A 17,832-nucleotide genomic window follows, 5' to 3' on the forward strand; every position below is an offset into this window, starting at 1 on the left:
AGTGGAAAATGGAATAAACACAGTGCTGCGCTCGCCGTGCGATCAAGTGGGCCGCGTTCAGCCGTCGGCCCGTAGATAGTTTTTCTATTTTTTTTTTTCTTCTTTAAGGGGGGAACACACAGCCCCGTTCGAAATATTCTTTGTCTCTCTACATGTATGTTCTTCTAATCATCGTACCAGTATTATTACAATTCGATAGCTACTAGTATTTGTTAAGGAGGCTTGTTCTCGATCAGCAGCGCTTGACAACACAAGAGCCTTTGGTATACCTTTTTATGTTTTCTCGCCGGCCGGCGCGTCGTGTTACTTGCAGTACACAAGAAAACGCATGCAGTGTATCAACGAGATAAATTCCTATGTTTTCAGGGTCCCATGTGCCGCATACGCAACGCAGTAGTGCTACAGTACTTTCAAAGTGCGTAATTTGGCAGGCAGCACGCCGCCATTTGAAGTCGGGGAAGGCACACACATTGAATATTCAAGCACGAGTTGACCGAAGTAGACAACCACTTTGCGATTCAGCTTCCCGCCCAAGATTGAATCACCACGTGATAGATGATGCATTAAATAAACGGCTTTGTTAAGAGTTCATTCAACACAAAATAACTCGGACCGCGTACGAGGCAAAGCAGTGGGCAATTTTTGAGATGGACTACCTGCTGACTAAAATGACCTATAATGTGCTCTGCCGACACTTTGCGCACAAAAATTTTACATTACTTAACCTCTCATCGCGTTTTGTCTCAGCCGTAAGCAGAAGCAAGTCTCTCTTAACACCTGCGGCAACAGATGTGCTACGCCGGAACAAAGGCTACGCCTTAAGATGCGTGTCAGTAAAGCATCTACCACTCAGTACGCTTGCTTAAGCTTTAATGACTTGTTTTATGTTACGACACACTCTGCTGTCGATTTACGTTATTCTTATGACAAATGAAGCAACTTTGTTGAACCAGCCACAAGAACAACACGAGTGAGTGGAATACAGCGAGCCGGCGCCGGTACAACCAAAAGTGGCGCCGTTGCAACGCGACGTAAAGCCGTTCAACTAGGGGCGAATCGCAATACAGGTCGCCAAGTTGCAGTTTAATTGCCCTCGTTAAGGAGTAAAAGTTTTTCGGAACACCTCACTCGTGTCGATACGGGAGTTCAAGAAACGCTTTTATATATTACTGAAGGCAATTTGATCGACGCGCTCAAACACTCGGAAACAGGGCGCAAAGCGATACATTATCTCTGATGCACGCATTGCTTGCTCTGAATACAAGTTCACGCTGTGTTACTGTCGACCTTTTATATCGTTTATCGTTAGTCTAGCGTCCACTCTCTCTCTCTTTCGTACATTTGTGACGAAGCACGAACGCTACTGCTGTATATCTTGGCTACGCATGTAGATGTGACAGTTCTGTCCCACTGAACATTGTTTCATGCATAAGTAGAGTTAATGAAGAATAGTATGCATTTTCTTGGTCTGGTGCATACTCATGTAGCAGGAATCAACCTGCATTTATAACACACGTGTAAACTGCACATGGCTGTTGACATGAAGACATGGAAACGCCACCATTATTTTTCTTAAAGCTATAATTTCTGTTTACTAACACAACTCTAAAAACAAATTACAATGCCTTCACATTGTCCATAAATCCTATAATTAGGTATACCTGCTCCTTTAAGTCATACACTTCACATTTGCTTTAGCTCTGGTTCAAGTGTACGAACTTTTTCTTGCACCAGCATAGACGAAGTGGGTGGCGCCTAAGCATACTTATCACAGCATTATTGGCATAATAAAAAAACGCAAAAATGTGAGAATTAAGGCAGAGATTACAGATGTATTGGCAGTGTCATGCACTAGCTGTGGTGCCAGATAGTGTCTACACAAACATTATAAACAAATATCAGATCAGTATTAGACTTTTAAAAGCATTAACATAAGCAAAAACATTAGTTGTATATTAAATCAGGTGAGGCAAGCAATCAATAAAAACGAGAAAGATGCAACATGCTCTACTACTTAGTGCAGGAAGCAAAAGAAAAAGAAAGTGCTCAAAAAGATGTGTATGCGTAATTTCAACTTGAGTTTCTCCCAAATGGTCTCCTTTCCACTTAAGAGCCTAAGTGCATACCCTGTGTAACACAATACCTACCTTGCTTTTGAACTTCTGTGACAATACTATTCAAAGCCAGATGATTGCTAGTTCAACATAGTTGCTGGATTTAATTGGTGTCCCATGCATTCAAAAGTAACGCTCTGACAAAGGAACAATTTTTTTACTCAATTTTGGGAGAGCTAGTTGGGAAAGCAATCGTTTGGTGAGAGAGGATCACCAGCTTTGCGAGAACAATGAAGCTTGTAGTTTCTCAATGTACCATGGCTGCAGTAGAAGGCTTTTTTCACTGTCTTTTACCTTGCATTCACCTTTTTTGCACATGAAAATGCTGTTTCAACATAATTTTCATGCAGCAACACTGGGATTGAAATTTTTTGGAGAAAGATGCAACCTTGCATCTTCCTCTAATAGAAATTAGCATGAACAGTGAAAACTGCAGATGATTTCATTGCCTGAAAAAAGAAAATGTAATTTTTCTATTGCAAGCTTGGACAGCACCATGACTTGTCTGTTAAGAGAGGTGAGGGAAGGGGAGGGATATACAGCTTGACTCCATTTTCATTGGGGCTGCAGGATATTAGCTTCTAGAAAATTGTAATATCAGGAGAAATGCTTTAGCTTTGGATGGCCATGAATACCACATCAGATAGTTCCATGTTAAGTTCAGATCACCCTCAAGGAAGGTGAATGGAACACTTCAGAACATTGACAAAGCAAACATGCTCCTGCCGAATGATGTTTCATGATTGACATAAGTGCCCTAAAGCTGATATTTACTTCTGAATGCTTCTGAGTGACCAGACTGCAAAAGTTCAGTTTTCATTTTTTTTTTTCTCACTACCTCTGCTTGCGCCACTTAACCTTTCTTACTTCAGTTCTTGGTGTTGGTTGTCTGCTTTCTTGCTGAGTGTAACACAAACAGTGGCTTTATATTATATGGCCTTAGTCCCCGCTCTTCCTTTCAACTGCGTGCTTGCTGAAGAAGCACTGCAACAATTTGATTTATTTTTAGCCCACCGTATGGGGTTTTATATTGGCACATCTAGATCTTGTACCAAGTCTTTTTCTGCTGGTCCTTCCTGGTTGGGTCCTGATGAAAGTGAGTGAGAGTTACTATAGAGAGAACTACATGTTCTGAAATGTGTGTACTTCGTGTGTACATATCGAGGCTCAGCTAACCTGACGGCACTCCTTGATGGATAGATGGGGGCCAGAGGGTTGGCTGCTTTTCTTAAGCCACCCCATATTACAAGCATCTTTTATTATTTCCAAGGCTAGTTTTTCCAGAGAGAGAGAGAGAGAACAAAAAATTTAATCAACACAAATCCATGCATGCTCCACAGACGCTGGAGGGCCCCAAATGCTGTAAGTTATCTTTGCTTATTCAGTACACGCTAAAGCCTTTATTTTGTTTGTGACTGTACACTGTTGCTTGTGCCATTTGGCAGTTTTATATGCTGTATTGATTTGGTATTTTTTTGCACACTACTTCAAGAGTTTTCAGTATGCCATTCACATGTTCGAAGCAAACTGTTGGCCTTGTCAGTGCTGTATCCAGAACTTTTCTTGGGAGGGCAAATGGTGGAAGGAGAAAACTTATATGCTTACAAATCTTGAGGAAACAGATGAGGCAGGGTTGGAGATATTTTGGTGGAGGAGAGCTTCAGCATGGTTAGCTGACCGCTTGCTATGCCCCTGCTGAGCCTTGTCCACAGGAAAGGCTCCAATACTTATTGAAGTGGTACCTGCGGGACCAGTATTATGTGTTATATTTTGGCTTAACACACATACACACAATTCCCCCCACCTGCCTGCACTCACACACACACATCCTGAGAAAACAGTGCAGTTGCCTCACCGTACTCTTTGCACCAATGCAATGCACTGCCTCATCCACATCCTTCTCACCACCACATGTGCTAAGACACTGCCAAATAACCAGGGGTCTGCAGCACGTCAGCCTTGCAGCCTGGCAGTCATTTCAAGCCTGTAGACAAAGCAAAACGATGTCGTGTTTGGTAATATGACATCTTAATGGAACCACAACACACCATCTCACCAACTCCACGCAGCACAGTGAAAGCAATGGGCCCCCTCAACAAACAGGGGATTAAGATTAAGGGTATGTCTCTAAAGGCAGAAGGAGGGATCACCAACTGTGTGCCGCTAGTGTACCTGTGTTCCTTCTTTTCACCAGAGTCCTGCATGAGATGATTGACAGTGGATGGTGGACGAACTTTGCCTCTTGTTCTCGCACCCAATTTGCCTTATGCCATAGCTTTCACTACTCTACACAAAGTTGGTGAGAGAGTATAAATAAGTAGAGATGGGGGGGGGTGCAGATATTTAAAAATTTTGGATAACGAATCATATATACTTTTATTCGATTTGGTTCTCAAATTTAATAGTTGATATTAGAAACACTGAATGTTTATTGAATAGTATTAAAATAATTAGCATTGCCGAGAATGCACTCGAAAAAGAAAAAGCCAAAATAGCGAGTCCATTTTTCTTGTTTCCATCCATGAACTATATTTGCACCTAATGGATAGCTCAAGCTTTTTATACCACTGTGAGCACATTAATTAAATCTGGCAATGTTGCTGCTTGATCCTCACACAACACCGATGCTCATAGAGCAACTATCTGAAATTATTATGATATAGTTAGGGGGGCTTAGGTTATCTATTGCGTTCAATCGTGGAGCTTTCTTGTGACCATGCCACTCTGGTGCTCTCACTTCGTTTGTGATCCTACCATTTTGCTAAGCAATCTGTTTAATTTCAATGCCCAACTTTTAGGCAATCACAAAATAGCATCCCAAGTACCATACGAGGTGTTTCTGAGAACTTTTTAAGGAATTTTAAGAATTTCCCGAGGCAGACAGCACAATTCTAGTCCTTGAGCTGGTCCTCTCGAAGAGACTGACATTACTTGCATGATAAACTGAAATGTGTAATCAACTAATTAACAAAACTTAGTTTCTAGAAATTAAGTTTCTAGCTAATGACCTTACGACAGACATTCCAATTGTCCAATTGCAGCCGGTGAGACTGCAAGGCATATCCACTTGAAAAGAAACCTGTGGATAACACCATTTTCGAGATATGCACCGTCAAACTTGCGGTAAAAATGTACTGTTATTACATGTTTTTAATAAAATGTTGTTTTATGCATTGAAGCACAAAAGTAACTGGATCGTCAATGTATTTCTTTGCAAAGTTTGGGAATTAATATCTAGGAACTGGATTCATCTGAAAATTCATTCCAAGTGGATCTACCTTACGGATCCTCGCTCCCTCCCCCCCCTCCCACCCACACAAATAATAAATTAAGAACAGGTGGAACAAAAGGTCTGATTTTCCCTTTATTAACTACTTCTCTCCACCTTGCGGGTTTCCGCAGAACTATTACGTCAAATTGCAATATCTGCTGTGAAGAAATGAGTTGAAAGGTAAATTGGCAAATTTTGGATAATTAGTCGATTAAGCGTTTTGATTTTTCGTGCACATAATGTACACCTGTTTGAACAATCCAGATCAAGGATTAGAATTGTGCTATCTGGCACAGGCAATTTTTTAAAAAGTGGTTAGTCTCCACAGAAACACCTGGTATAGTCACTGCTACCTATACCAGAACTTACTTCCGTGCACAATGAAAAAAAAAGAACACCTCAAACTAAACTCTACAGTCACTGATATATAGGATTTTATACCTATATCACAACTTACTTCTGGCACAATGAAAAAAAGAACACCTCAAACTAAACTCTATAGTCACTGATGTATAGGATTTTATTTCAGTGCATAGCCTTCTTTCATTTTCTTTTGAAATTTATGACTGTTTCAAATGAAGTGCTGCGGAAACCGACCGCTGTAATGAAAGAAGTTGTCTTAGTATTCAAAAAGTATTCAATTCATATTTCATTTGGTGTCATTGCTCTTCAATTCATATTCAATTTAATTTTAAATATTGCAATTTACACAGCTCATAAATAAATTGATCTAGGAGAGCTTCTTTCACACATATTCCCCCAGCTAAACTACATCTGGATGATGAAATGTATATAATTTAGTTTGGAGAGTACAGGTACAGCACATTTGGCAACATGCTTTGAGTGCATTTTCACTTCTCGAACAGTAAGAGCTCGCGTTTTCAGTCCACAGTTGCACATACATGCTACCAAGGGTAGGCATCTCCTCATGAAGATGCAAGTTTGATTAGCGCCCATTTTTGCTACACGCGTCAACTATATGTTTTGCTTGCTCACGCTAACTGTGGATAACTACATTTCTTGCCCTTGGCATTAACTTTAGGCATGTGTGAATAGTGATTTTTTGAGACTGAATCGAATATGAATCGAATAGTGCCAGAAGCAAATCACATATCATACTTTTCGAATAGCTCTTGAGTAATGTATATCTGTTATCTCAATTAATATAAAACAATGTTCATACACCAGTATTTTTAATGCTAGCAAGTTTCTTCATTACATAGTACATTATGAAGTGTTGTTTATTAAAAGCACAAATGGAGCATTAGGAGCAAACAAGTAGTTTCTTCGCACACACAGTGCTCTTCAGAAAATGCGAATGATTGCTGTACAGCCTGCAAAGTATGGCTACCTAAGTGATGTAGACTGCTTCACTACAGAAGTTCTCATTTTTTATGTCTATACTATGCCTGTGGGGGTGAAAATTTATCACTCTTTTGCTCCAATTTTATATTGGGTGCCATTGACGTTTTGAATTATTCAAAATGTATTAAATATATTTGCATTTACGAATAGTGACTATTCGATTCAAAGGCCAAATCAAATAGGATACTGTTCAATTTGTTATTCAGAAGTTTAGAACATTTGCACACCCCTAATGACCTTACAGCTCCTCAGCATTAGCAAAAACAAGCAGATCTAATAGCTGAATCACCCTGCTGAAACACAGCAATTCAAGACAACATTCATTTGGGCTAGATGGTGCATACTTGATTCAGGAAGGAACAGCGCCAACTAAGACGATCACGAGAGGGAGAACGACACAGGACAAGCACCAACTTCATCTATCTTTATTCATCGAAAAAATCAGCAAATATAAGGAAAATCACAGACATGCGCACAATGACAATAATGCATCATCTGCCAAACCATTCTAGATAGAACATTTCGCTTTTGAAGAGGGTCATGGAAGTATCACTAACACAGTTTTTTTCTCTTTTCTTTATATGAAATGCTTCCAAAGCCTCATGTGCCATTATTTCCCTGCTTCTGCCAAGAATCTTTATCTCCCCAAACCGTGGTTCACACTTCTTGCAGCACTGGCATTGTTTTTGTGGTGAATGTTCTGCCGCTCGGTCACACGCAGTGCAAGTTGCACAATGTTGCGAAAGATGCGCACCTCCTTCTTTCAGCGACCGCACATGTTCAGCTGCACGGTCGTTCACGCATCTACCCGTTTGGCCCACATAGGTTTTCCCGCAGGTCAAAGGTATTTCATATACCCCACCGCTGCAGCACTTTACAAACTGCTTTCCATGTTTTTTGGTGCAGCTGCTTCTCATACCCTTGCTCGCGACGCGGGCACAGAGCTGTGCTTGTTTTCGAGGAGCTGAAAACACGACTGGGACGCCGTGTCTGTTTGCCACCTTTTTCATATTGTAGGCTATCCTATGTACATACGGAACCACTTCAGGCTTCGCAGCTAGTTTTTCTTGTGTGCACGGTTTCTTGACCATGGCACCTTTGATTTTTTGCAAGATCGCTTCAGCCGCTGCTGTGATAACCGTGATTGGGAACCCTGCCGAAACCAACCTATCAACTTGCTTGTCAAAGCTCGCACGCATTGCATGGTGACACAATTTCATGAGAGCAAACTCAAGACAAAGTTTAGCAATGGAACATTTTAGTTTTTGAATGCGCCGACGCATAAGGAAGAAGCTCCTTTTGTGCTCAAGGTGCGTACTGCCAACATACATGATCCTCACCCAAGGCAATGTTAATGTATAAAAACTGTAATCGCCCCTGCAAGGGTAGTTCATGCGTGAATGCCAACCCCCGTCCCTCCTCTTTAAAACTGTCTAGGACAGTGCTAACACCATCTGTGTAAGTCAACACGTTCAGTTTGTTAAAAACTACTAAAAATCGTCAACATACCTGAACACTTTTAGTACACCCTTTCCTATTAAAATTGGCTCCAGGGCGCTGTCAGTACAGGTTAAGAAAATGTTAGTAAGCACCGGGGCTACGCAGGATCCAATACAAATCCCTTGTCTTTGTCTATAAAACTTGTTCTCAAAAGAGAGAAACGTCACATCAAGGTAAAATTCTAGCATTTTCATAAAATTGTCCATTTTCAGGCCAGAGGAGTTTTGGAACTCCATTGCACCGTTACATTCTATAGCATCTCTGACAGAACTAAATAAGGCATCGTGGTGCACAGAGTAAAACCGTGCAGCTGAACGTGCGGTCGCTGAAAGAAGGAGGTTCGCATCTTTCGCAACATTGTGCAACTTGCACTGTGTGTGACCGAGCGGCAGAACATTCACCACAAAAACAATGCCAGTACTGCAAGAAGTGTGAACCACGGTTCGGGGAGATAAAGATTCTTGGCAGAAGCAGGGAAACAAAGGCACGTGAGGTTTTGGAAGCATTCCATATAAAGAGAAAAAAACTGTGTTAGTGATACTTCCATGACCCTCTTCAAAAGCGAAATGTCCTATCTAGAATGGTTTGGCAGATGATGCATTATGATGATGGTGCATAACTGTGATTCCTTATATTTGCTGATTTTTTCGGTGAATGAAGATAGATGAAGTTGGCGCTTGTCCTGTGTCGTTCTCCCTCTCGTGTCGTCTTAGTTGGCGCTGTTCCTTCCTAAAACAGCAGTTCAGCACATCCATAACTGCCTGGACAGTGACAAAAGGCTCAGTTCATTTGTGCTGTAGCTGCATTGTTACAGAAAAGTTTTACAGAAGTCAATGCTACTGAGGAACTATAATAGTTTATTTTTAAATTCTGTACCTCTGAAACTGCTAACTTGGTAAATGTTTCAAGTATGTGACAACAAGCTAGCTTGATGCAGGTTTCCTGACAGGCAACTGAAACAGGCAGAAAATTAGGTGAACTGCTGTAGGATGTGTTTAATAAAGTTCCAGCCGACAAGCCTGCATACAATCAAGCACCAACCACACAAGCATGCTGCACCTGCAAATGGAGCCAAACAATCTCATTGGGCCACTCGCAACCTTGCCAGCATGCTACAATACACACCACGTAATATACCTCAGTTACTGCACACATCGCCTCCTCTATTTTTTCAATGCCAGTGCAAGCGTTCGCTTCAGCATGGGAGCTGTTGGTGCGCCTTAGTTCAGTGAGTTGCTGCGATGTGACGCTACTCAGATGGCACGACTGGTACGATTTGTTGCGTCACGCGTACATCTGAGCATGCACCGCTGCCTTTCCAGATAGAGAAGCGGTGGACGCTCTGTCCCTGCGTCTATCAGGTCATCACACATCTGTCAGTGTTCCTCCGACTTCTGTCATGAGGTGCCACCCAGATGGTACACTCCCCCACCACCGTAATGTAGGCGCAAACGCTAGCCTACGGGGGAGAGTAGCAAAGGACGATAGGATCAGCTACATCTGGCTGGCATTGAAAACAAAAATAGAGGCGCTGCTGCAGCAGACTGCACTTGCAGAAAATAAGTCGGCCAAATAAAGGATTACTTGCCTGAAAAGACTGTGATCAACCATTTTTAAGTTTCAAGGTGGCCTGTGCCGTCTTTCTTAGTGAGCACAGAGATTTACTCATTTTCCCATCATACACAACTGTTTCAACATTCACCATCTCCCAAACTGTGCTGTGACAAATGCAGTGCCGAAAAAAAATGCATGCTTCACCTACTAGTCAGCCATGGTGCTGAGAAGCTAGTCACCAAAGCAGGTTATTGGAACTTAAAAAACATTTATTGTGAGTGGCTGTACACAGAAATAAATATGACAACTGTGCCTTGAAATCCCTGTTATGCAGACAAAACACTGCCCAGTACTTCATAAAAAAAAAAGTATAGCTTTATAAACATGAATGTACACTGCATTCCAAAATGCCTCCGTGTATATATAGGGTGTGCCATCTAACTTGAGCAAAACTTTAAAAATATGCAAATGCCACGTAGCTGGACAGAACCAAGATACTGTTATTTGCCATCACTTGAAGATAGATTATTTTTGCATTTTGCCTAATTACATTAGTCTTAATGAATCAACTTCTTAAGTATTATAATCAGATGAAAAGTGTCTTCTCTCATGCTTGGAAAAACACTTTTATCTAGCACATATTGAGCAACAGAAAGCTGTATCAAGAGTCATTCATGTTGCTCTACAATTTTCTCATTGACACTTTTTATCTATTTACAATATTTGAGAGGTTGATTAATTAAGACTGATTATGTAATTAGGCGGAATGCAAAAAAATAATCTGAGTGTCTCCAAGCGACGGCAAACAACATTACCTTGGTTCTATACAGCTATGTGGCATGTACATATTTTTGAAGTTTGGCTAAAGTTACGTGGGACACTCGGTATATGGCACATATAGCACAATGAGTAAAGCAAAAATTTTAGGAAGGTATTGAACATTGCATGGTGACACAGCTGTGAGATTGACCATGTACATAAGCACCAGTGAACAGCTTCAGCAGCTTATGTTAATGGCGTGATAGGTTCCTTGTCCAAACAGCAGGCACGAAAATCAAGAAAAGGAAAAAAAGCATGGGATAGCAGGGGATGGTCACACTATATGACAGCATCAAAGTTCACTAGCTTTTCAGAATGCACTATCAATTCCCATTTTTACTGTAGGCCTTCATTCCTTTGTCTCTGCCCTATGCATAGAGCAAGGCAACCCACAAATGGATGAACACAAATGGATACAAAACCCAAGTGCTTTTTCCATAGTCCACTTATTTTATTTCACATCTGCACTGAAAATGCAGATTGCCATCACCAAGGTAGGTGAGAAAACATGGCTATGATAATCAATGTACCATTACAGGACATGTCCTCTCTCCCGGGTTTGGATAATTCCATCGACGCACTGAACACAGACTACAATATGTGAACCGTTTTCACAGAAACTTGAAGTACTCGATGAAAATAACTAGGAAATCTTTCTATCCATTCAAGGAATACACACGGGCAACAAGCACTTATATGTATGGAGACAAAAAAAATCAAGTTCTAGGCAAATGGTAAACTTAAAGTCCTTTTAATTCGACCAAATACTCCAGCTCCACGAGCATGATATCAATGTACTGTTCACACTGGTGACAATGCATTCACAAACAGTGCCTTAGGCGATTCAATAACTTCGTCATGACAGGAAGAAAGAAGAATCCATTCATTTTCAGTCATTCGAACTGCACATAAAAACAATAAAAGTCCAGTCACATATAACAACAATGTTGCATGATGAACAGTATGTAAACAATGACACCTTTGAACAACACACTGAAAGTCCCCCTTCAATGTTTTGATTTTATAAATAGCATCAATGTCTTCAATTAATCTCTTAATGCCACTAATGACAGGCAAGAAGATTGCCAAATCATGCCGGTTTGTTAGTTTTGCCTCATGCACACTTTAGGAAACCACATAGTCAAGATGATGCATGAAAATTGCCAGGAAGTATGAAAGGCAATAGCACTTCTATTAGATTGCTTTCAGCAAAGTAATTCACAAATAGCAGTTAGCTCATAGTGAACACAGTGCAGGCCCTGTGCATCACAAAGGCTTCCAATCAAGCTAATTTTTTTCAGAAACTGTCCAGACAGTGCATGTAATTACAATGCATATTTAAATCAGCATGTGTTTTGAAATAAAGGTAGGAGCTCATTACATATATTTACACACTGTACAACTTCACACATCTTTTACTTCCATAACTGTAACCACCACCATCACACATAGCACACACAATGTTTGTGAGGAAACGGCATTAAAAAGATTAAAGAATAGATTAATAATAAAACAAATGCCAGAAGCCACCAGATTAAGAGAGCCACTTTGCCTTTCTCAATCAGCAAGCACAACTGTTTAACAGTAAAAACATGAAACAGAGGTGAACAAAAAGTAAAGAATGCCATGACCCACACAGCACATTACTGAACTTTCATGAAAAACAAAGGTCAAAAGAAGGATAAAACAGAAACTCCAGTGAATATGCATAAAGATGCTGACTAGTACATAGCATAACTTAAATGATGAGGTGTTGTTTATATTTACAAACAGCAATAATGTCAAAGCTTGAGAAAACTGAAAAGTTGCTCATGCTACCTGCACAAACGGCTAAAACAGACACAAAGGCACACATAGCCACACACTAAGGCAGTGCAATAAGTGTTTGCTTTTGTCCACTTTCAAGACGAACTATGTGTACACCAAAAATGTGGTTTGCACATGTGGTGTGCCTGCCAAAAATGTTTTAAAAAAAAGGTGGGGGGAGGGCAAATTTCTCAAACGCAAACCAACTTCACACTCTGTGTCATGAACAACCAACCATGGGCACTGGTCATGCAGCAAAGGAGCCAGTGTGCTCTGAACAGTTATCATTCATGTACCAGATGAAAAAAATTTTCACACTATCGATCAACTTGCATCAGCTTTGCACACAACCACGTCCACCAAGCAGCACTCACAGAAAACAGGAGAGGATGAAAAATAAAAGAAGAAAATTGGCAATTCTACAACAGCTGGTGTCTGGGAGATGCCTTCGCTTAGCAAGCTGCACCACACAGCTTCATAACACCCAATGAGTCCTCAAGTTCACTTCCCCCGGTGCTGTGAGGCTCCTCGTTGGCGTCACACAGAAGACAGAGGAGGCAGATTAGAGGTTGAGCATGCGCCGGGCTGTCTTAGTTCTGCGTGACGCAGCACGCTCTGGGGGTAAGCTGGCAGGTGTGGTCTTCTTTTCTGCAGTGTCACCAGTTGGTTTGCCCTTGGTCCTGTGCGCACTGTCAATGATGGCCTCCAGGCAGCGGCCAAACTCCTCCAGTACCGAGCGCTCCATTTCGGCAAAGGGCCTCTTGAGACGCTCGGCCTCATCCGCACGTGCAAGCAGGCACTGGCAGGTGGCCTCCACCACTTCCTGGGTGATGAATGCAAACGGCAGCCTGCAGACAACCATGAAAATTTGCAGAGTGAATGCATGCAATAACACTCATTTTCAGCCTCATGTTCACTGCACAAGAAGCCAATCAATCAACATGGGGCTGTTTGTGAAGCTGCACTAGGAGGTAGCAATTAAAACAAAGTCATGCGAGTTGTAAATTCATTTTGTAATCCAGCACAAGGAACAGCAAGTATGAAAAAGTCCCATTGTTTCTCTCTTTTTAGTTTTTGTACCTTGGTGTGCTGTATTACACAATGAAATTCTATGGTGCGACACCTTCGTTTTGATATTTCAAAACCAAACTTGATGCTCAATATGAAACCTAATTGTGATGTGAGGTATTATGATAGCTGTTGAACAGTTACCATAATACTTCACAACAAAAAAGAAAACTAGAAAAGTACCAGTTAGGAGGACGTCGGGAAAGGAGACCATAACCTCTCCGTTAATATTTACTGCATGCTCTACTAGGAGGGGTTAGGTTAAAGATTAATGAGGAATGTCCCAGTAAACCAGCACTGTTGAACAAACACAAAACCCAACTAGAGAAGCTCTGCATGAAACTTGAGTTCACATTTTTTTACATTAAATACTATGTTCTGACAGCTATACATTCTTAACAAAATGCTTTATCCGACTTGTAACTAATTATATCAGTAGAGCATGATCATTTGTAACTAAAAACTTTGCAATTGAAAACTTGACAGGCTAAAGTGTGAGCTTGATCGCAAAAATGGTGTGGACTTAAAGTGCCAGGCAGGCCTTACATTGCACACTGTTGCCATGACAAAGCACAAAATTGCAACAAGAATATAAATGGTCAGTCAAATATAAATATACACCTCCTCCTATTATTTAAGAAGGCTTCAGAAATTTCTTGTTCCTGGCAGTTCCATTGCCCAAAGAGGCCCACCCCTCGGGTTTGGTGGAAAAACATAGCCCACAAATAGCATATGCTGCTGTGAACATCTCAGCCAAATTTTGTAGTCGTGCGTGCAATGTGGAACTCACAAGCGGAGCACGAAGTGAACTTTTTCTCAAACACTCTCTTTTCAACAGATTTCTCTTCACTCTTTTTGCGCGCTATAATTCGTGATATAGCATATTCCCATACACAGCTGCTATTGGCCAATAGCTGACATCAATCAAAAAGTGTTTTTGGATTAGTGTGCTCCTTCCTACTGTTACTTTGTATATTTATTGACACAGTTTGATAAACAGATTGTAGTAAGCGAAATTCTGCTTACAAATTTCAATAAGAATTATGTACTTCCGTAAGAAGCCAACTATCTTCTGCTGACGCTCAGCTGTGGCCACCTGCAAAATGGTGTCACACGTAGCTGTCAGATCTCGCTAATTTTGATTAGTTTTGAACACTCAACTAGCCTTGGACCACACAAAACTTAAGGTCAGACTATACGCATGCTTGCCAGAGTGCACTCACTCCTGGCCGCTCCTGGCTAGACACCTTGACAGACTTTGCTTCGTATTGAGCTATTTACAGTGCTTCAAAATGCGAAAGTTGGATGTGGCTACTATCCAGTGGTCAAGCTGGTGCAGGACAAAGCTGTTCTGCAGCATGGCCAGATTGGTACATATGAGCGCGAGCATGCACTCACGCCCTGTCGTGCCCAAAGCAAACACTAGGCATACACACTACAGTTGCATGTAGCTGCGGTTGCTATGTAGCGTAGAAACTGCGGCTGCCACGGGGTGCCGCGACGATTCTATCGGCTTAGGACAATCACGTTTGTCGTGTTGTAGGCACCAAGATCGGAAATAGTAGCATCTACGTGAACTTCCAAGCTCAAATTTGAACTGTGTGCCATGATGACATTATGTAGGCAGAGTGTTGTGGGTACACTCTGCTCTGCCATAGCCTTCACACTGCAAAGCATTGAACAAGGAGTGGGAACACTGCGAAGGGGATCACATGCGACCTTTGATTGTCAATAACTCCGCTTATGCTACATGCATTGAAGTACTTTTTGTGGCAGAGTGTTTCCGGAACAGTATATTTTAACTTCAGATGCATTTCTCAACTTTGATTCTGTGGTTCAAGGGCCCTTTAAGGGGGGACATGGGTTGTGGAGATTATTTCCTGCATCTTATGGCCAAATCTGATGAAAATAAACAAGCTTACTTAGTTTTTCGTGCTGATTTCAAATATGCAATACTTTGTCTTGTAGGTCCATTAGTTTATGAGATTGACAGTGCTGCCACTCTATTGTTTCCGGAGACAATGGAAAAAAAGCTGCTCAGCAGAAAGTGATTATTATAGCATAGCTATATACTATAATGTGCAATAACTGCAATGCTGCAAAAAGTTTTCAAATGAAATTCTAATTAGCCATTCTGCAGGTGATCGAAATTCTTTCCTTGACCTAAGGCTACCACACCAAAAGAAAATGAATGGAAATATACACATGCATAAATTTGAAATTCCGCTCTCAGCGCTTTGTAATATGCAAATTAGGCTTTCTGCTAAAGAAAGAATTAGTGCTCTAGCTGTTCTAGAACATGAGATATCACTCTGACAGTCTAGTGAAGTGACCCAAAAACATGTTTTGAGAAAAGTGAGAAAACGTGCAAAACCCTAGTTTATTTACAAATTTACAGCTGGAACAGCTCAGTAGGCACCAGGCATGTAGTGCTGCTGATTCCCAGCCCCTGTGTGCCACTTTTTGGGGAACTGGCGCAAATTTTCTGATGCTTTGCGCTTCTTGGCTGATGCTGCCATTCGACGCCTATCTTTCTCGGCCATGCGGGTGCAACTTTGCTCGCTTGGATTTAGACAATTCTTTCATTATGTCCTTTGAGGTCCTTACATTGCCTGCATTGAACTTTACTACTACCTCTGCCACAGCAGCCTTCACCATGAATAAAGAAGCGTGCCGGTCTTTTGGCACCAGTGCCCAGATCATCGAATTCAGGCTTTCATTGTTATTATGCGTTTTACCACGCTGGCAACGTTGCCGCAGTTTCTTGTCTGAAAGACGTTCATATATGGGACGTAAAGCCTGACAGACATGAGGAGGAAGCTTTTTAGGATGTTTTGGAACTGGCTCACCCTTGGCCGCTGCAGCATTTTGCTTGCACCAGGAGTTTGGGCCTGATGGACAAAGAGTGTGATTAGCCACATCGTTTGATGTAATGTGACGATATGTTGCCATCACTACATTTTGAGTGGCATCTACATCTCCTTTGTGGGTCTTCAGAGCCCATCCATAGTATGAGGTTAACTTGGAGATCAAGTCTGCTGTCAAGCGGCCCTTTCCACCAAGACTCTCATGTCCAGGGCCTCTGTGTTTTGCCACCAAGTTGGGCAAAGCCGTCCCCATGCGCTTTTGCACGTGATTCACGCAGTCCTCTTTTTCAATTGGGATATACCCATACACTTCATCATCTTGTAAAGCGAGATAAAAGCGGCTGTCCCCATCACAAAGCACCGTTGTATACCACAGATTGTGCCACTCCAATGATCGCCTGAAAAGGATGAGGGCAGCTTCCATCTCCATCTCCCCAGCTTTCTTATTAGTGTGCTTCTGACACTTGTGGCCATTCTTCCAGGCTCCATAGGAAGGGCCACTCTCCTTAGGCCCCGACTCGCACCCAGCACAGAAATAACTCAATACAAGAAAGTCGAGCACAAGTCCGCTGAACAACTCTATCATGGTGCCGACGCCGATATGGGAGGCACATGACCCATCATACGACACCGCGATGTTCCCAGTACGACCCACGTTCAGTTCGGCGTAAAATTCGCAAACCGACAGCGCGCAGTTCCTCGTCAGATTACGTGCCGCGTGATCGGCCGCTGGCGTCGACTTCGTCTTCACGTAGCTCTGTCACGTTTCCGTGTGAAGAGCCCGACGGCTGATGCCCATCAACAAGAAAACGTCATTGAACGTGGTCTGTCGGTTCCCCGTTGCCTGCATGGCACGCGTATCCAAAACGTTCACAGCAAAGGGTTTCATTCGTTCATCACTGTAAACGCGCGGCGAGCTCCACACTGACGCAATCTCTCCACAGTTTGCGCACTTAAAACGCAGCTTCACAGCGAGTTCGTATTTGCGCTCGTCTCGGACGATTTCTATGGCACCATTGCAGATGTTTAAGTTCGCAAACATTAATAGTGTTCACGGCACTCAAATCCACAATTGTAAACGTAGTCCCATCAGGCGGGCGAAGTGCATCGTCGGTACTGTCACCCACAAACTCGCGTTTCCTCTCCGTCGCTGGAGCGGAAGACAACTCTAATAGTTTTGCTTTGGCTTCCGCTTCCTCCTCCTCCAGCTCGGAGGGTTGCCGGTAGATCATATCTTGCCGTACGCGAGCGCTGGTCGAAGGGTCCACGGCAGACGGACTTGTCACAGTATCCGCAGCAGCCGATGCGGTCGTTAGGTCTGCCTTTGCTGCATTGACGATTTCGGCATCGGACGCTGAGGTTGTGGCGTCCTGGGCGTTTTGCAGTGTTGAGCAGCGTTTTTTGAAGTTTTCTATTAGCGTCCGTCGCACTTTTTTCGCACCAAACTTGTGCCTACTTCGAAATTTGC

The 17,832-nt window shown here is 42.2% G+C and overlaps 1 protein-coding gene and 2 long non-coding RNA genes across 12 annotated transcripts in view; 1 reads left to right on the plus strand and 2 right to left on the minus strand.

Annotated features, from left to right (window-relative positions):
* Window positions 1-389: 389 nt before the first annotated feature.
* On the plus strand, window positions 390-13,426 carry LOC142582989 (uncharacterized). The gene is made up of 2 exons (XR_012828528.1): window positions 390-829; window positions 13,084-13,426. It is a non-coding gene; the product is annotated as an uncharacterized LOC142582989 (long non-coding RNA).
* Window positions 3,753-4,431, minus strand: LOC142582993 (uncharacterized). The gene is made up of 3 exons (XR_012828529.1): window positions 4,287-4,431; window positions 3,970-4,098; window positions 3,753-3,856 (listed from the first exon to the last, which is right to left on the minus strand). It is a non-coding gene; the product is annotated as an uncharacterized LOC142582993 (long non-coding RNA).
* The window catches only part of LOC142582887 (uncharacterized), a 98,901-nt gene continuing 92,427 nt past the window's right edge, over window positions 11,359-17,832 (minus strand). For all 10 annotated transcript variants that reach the window (XM_075693004.1, XM_075693013.1, XM_075692990.1 and 7 more), the window contains exon 13: window positions 11,359-13,277. In XM_075693004.1, coding sequence (XP_075549119.1) covers window positions 12,992-13,277 — 286 coding nt within the window. In that variant the 3' untranslated portion in view covers window positions 11,359-12,991. The remainder of the gene's footprint in view (window positions 13,278-17,832) is intronic.

The sequence above is a fragment of the Dermacentor variabilis genome, chromosome 1 (genome assembly GCF_050947875.1).
Source record: "Dermacentor variabilis isolate Ectoservices chromosome 1, ASM5094787v1, whole genome shotgun sequence".
NCBI lineage: Eukaryota > Metazoa > Arthropoda > Arachnida > Ixodida > Ixodidae > Dermacentor > Dermacentor variabilis.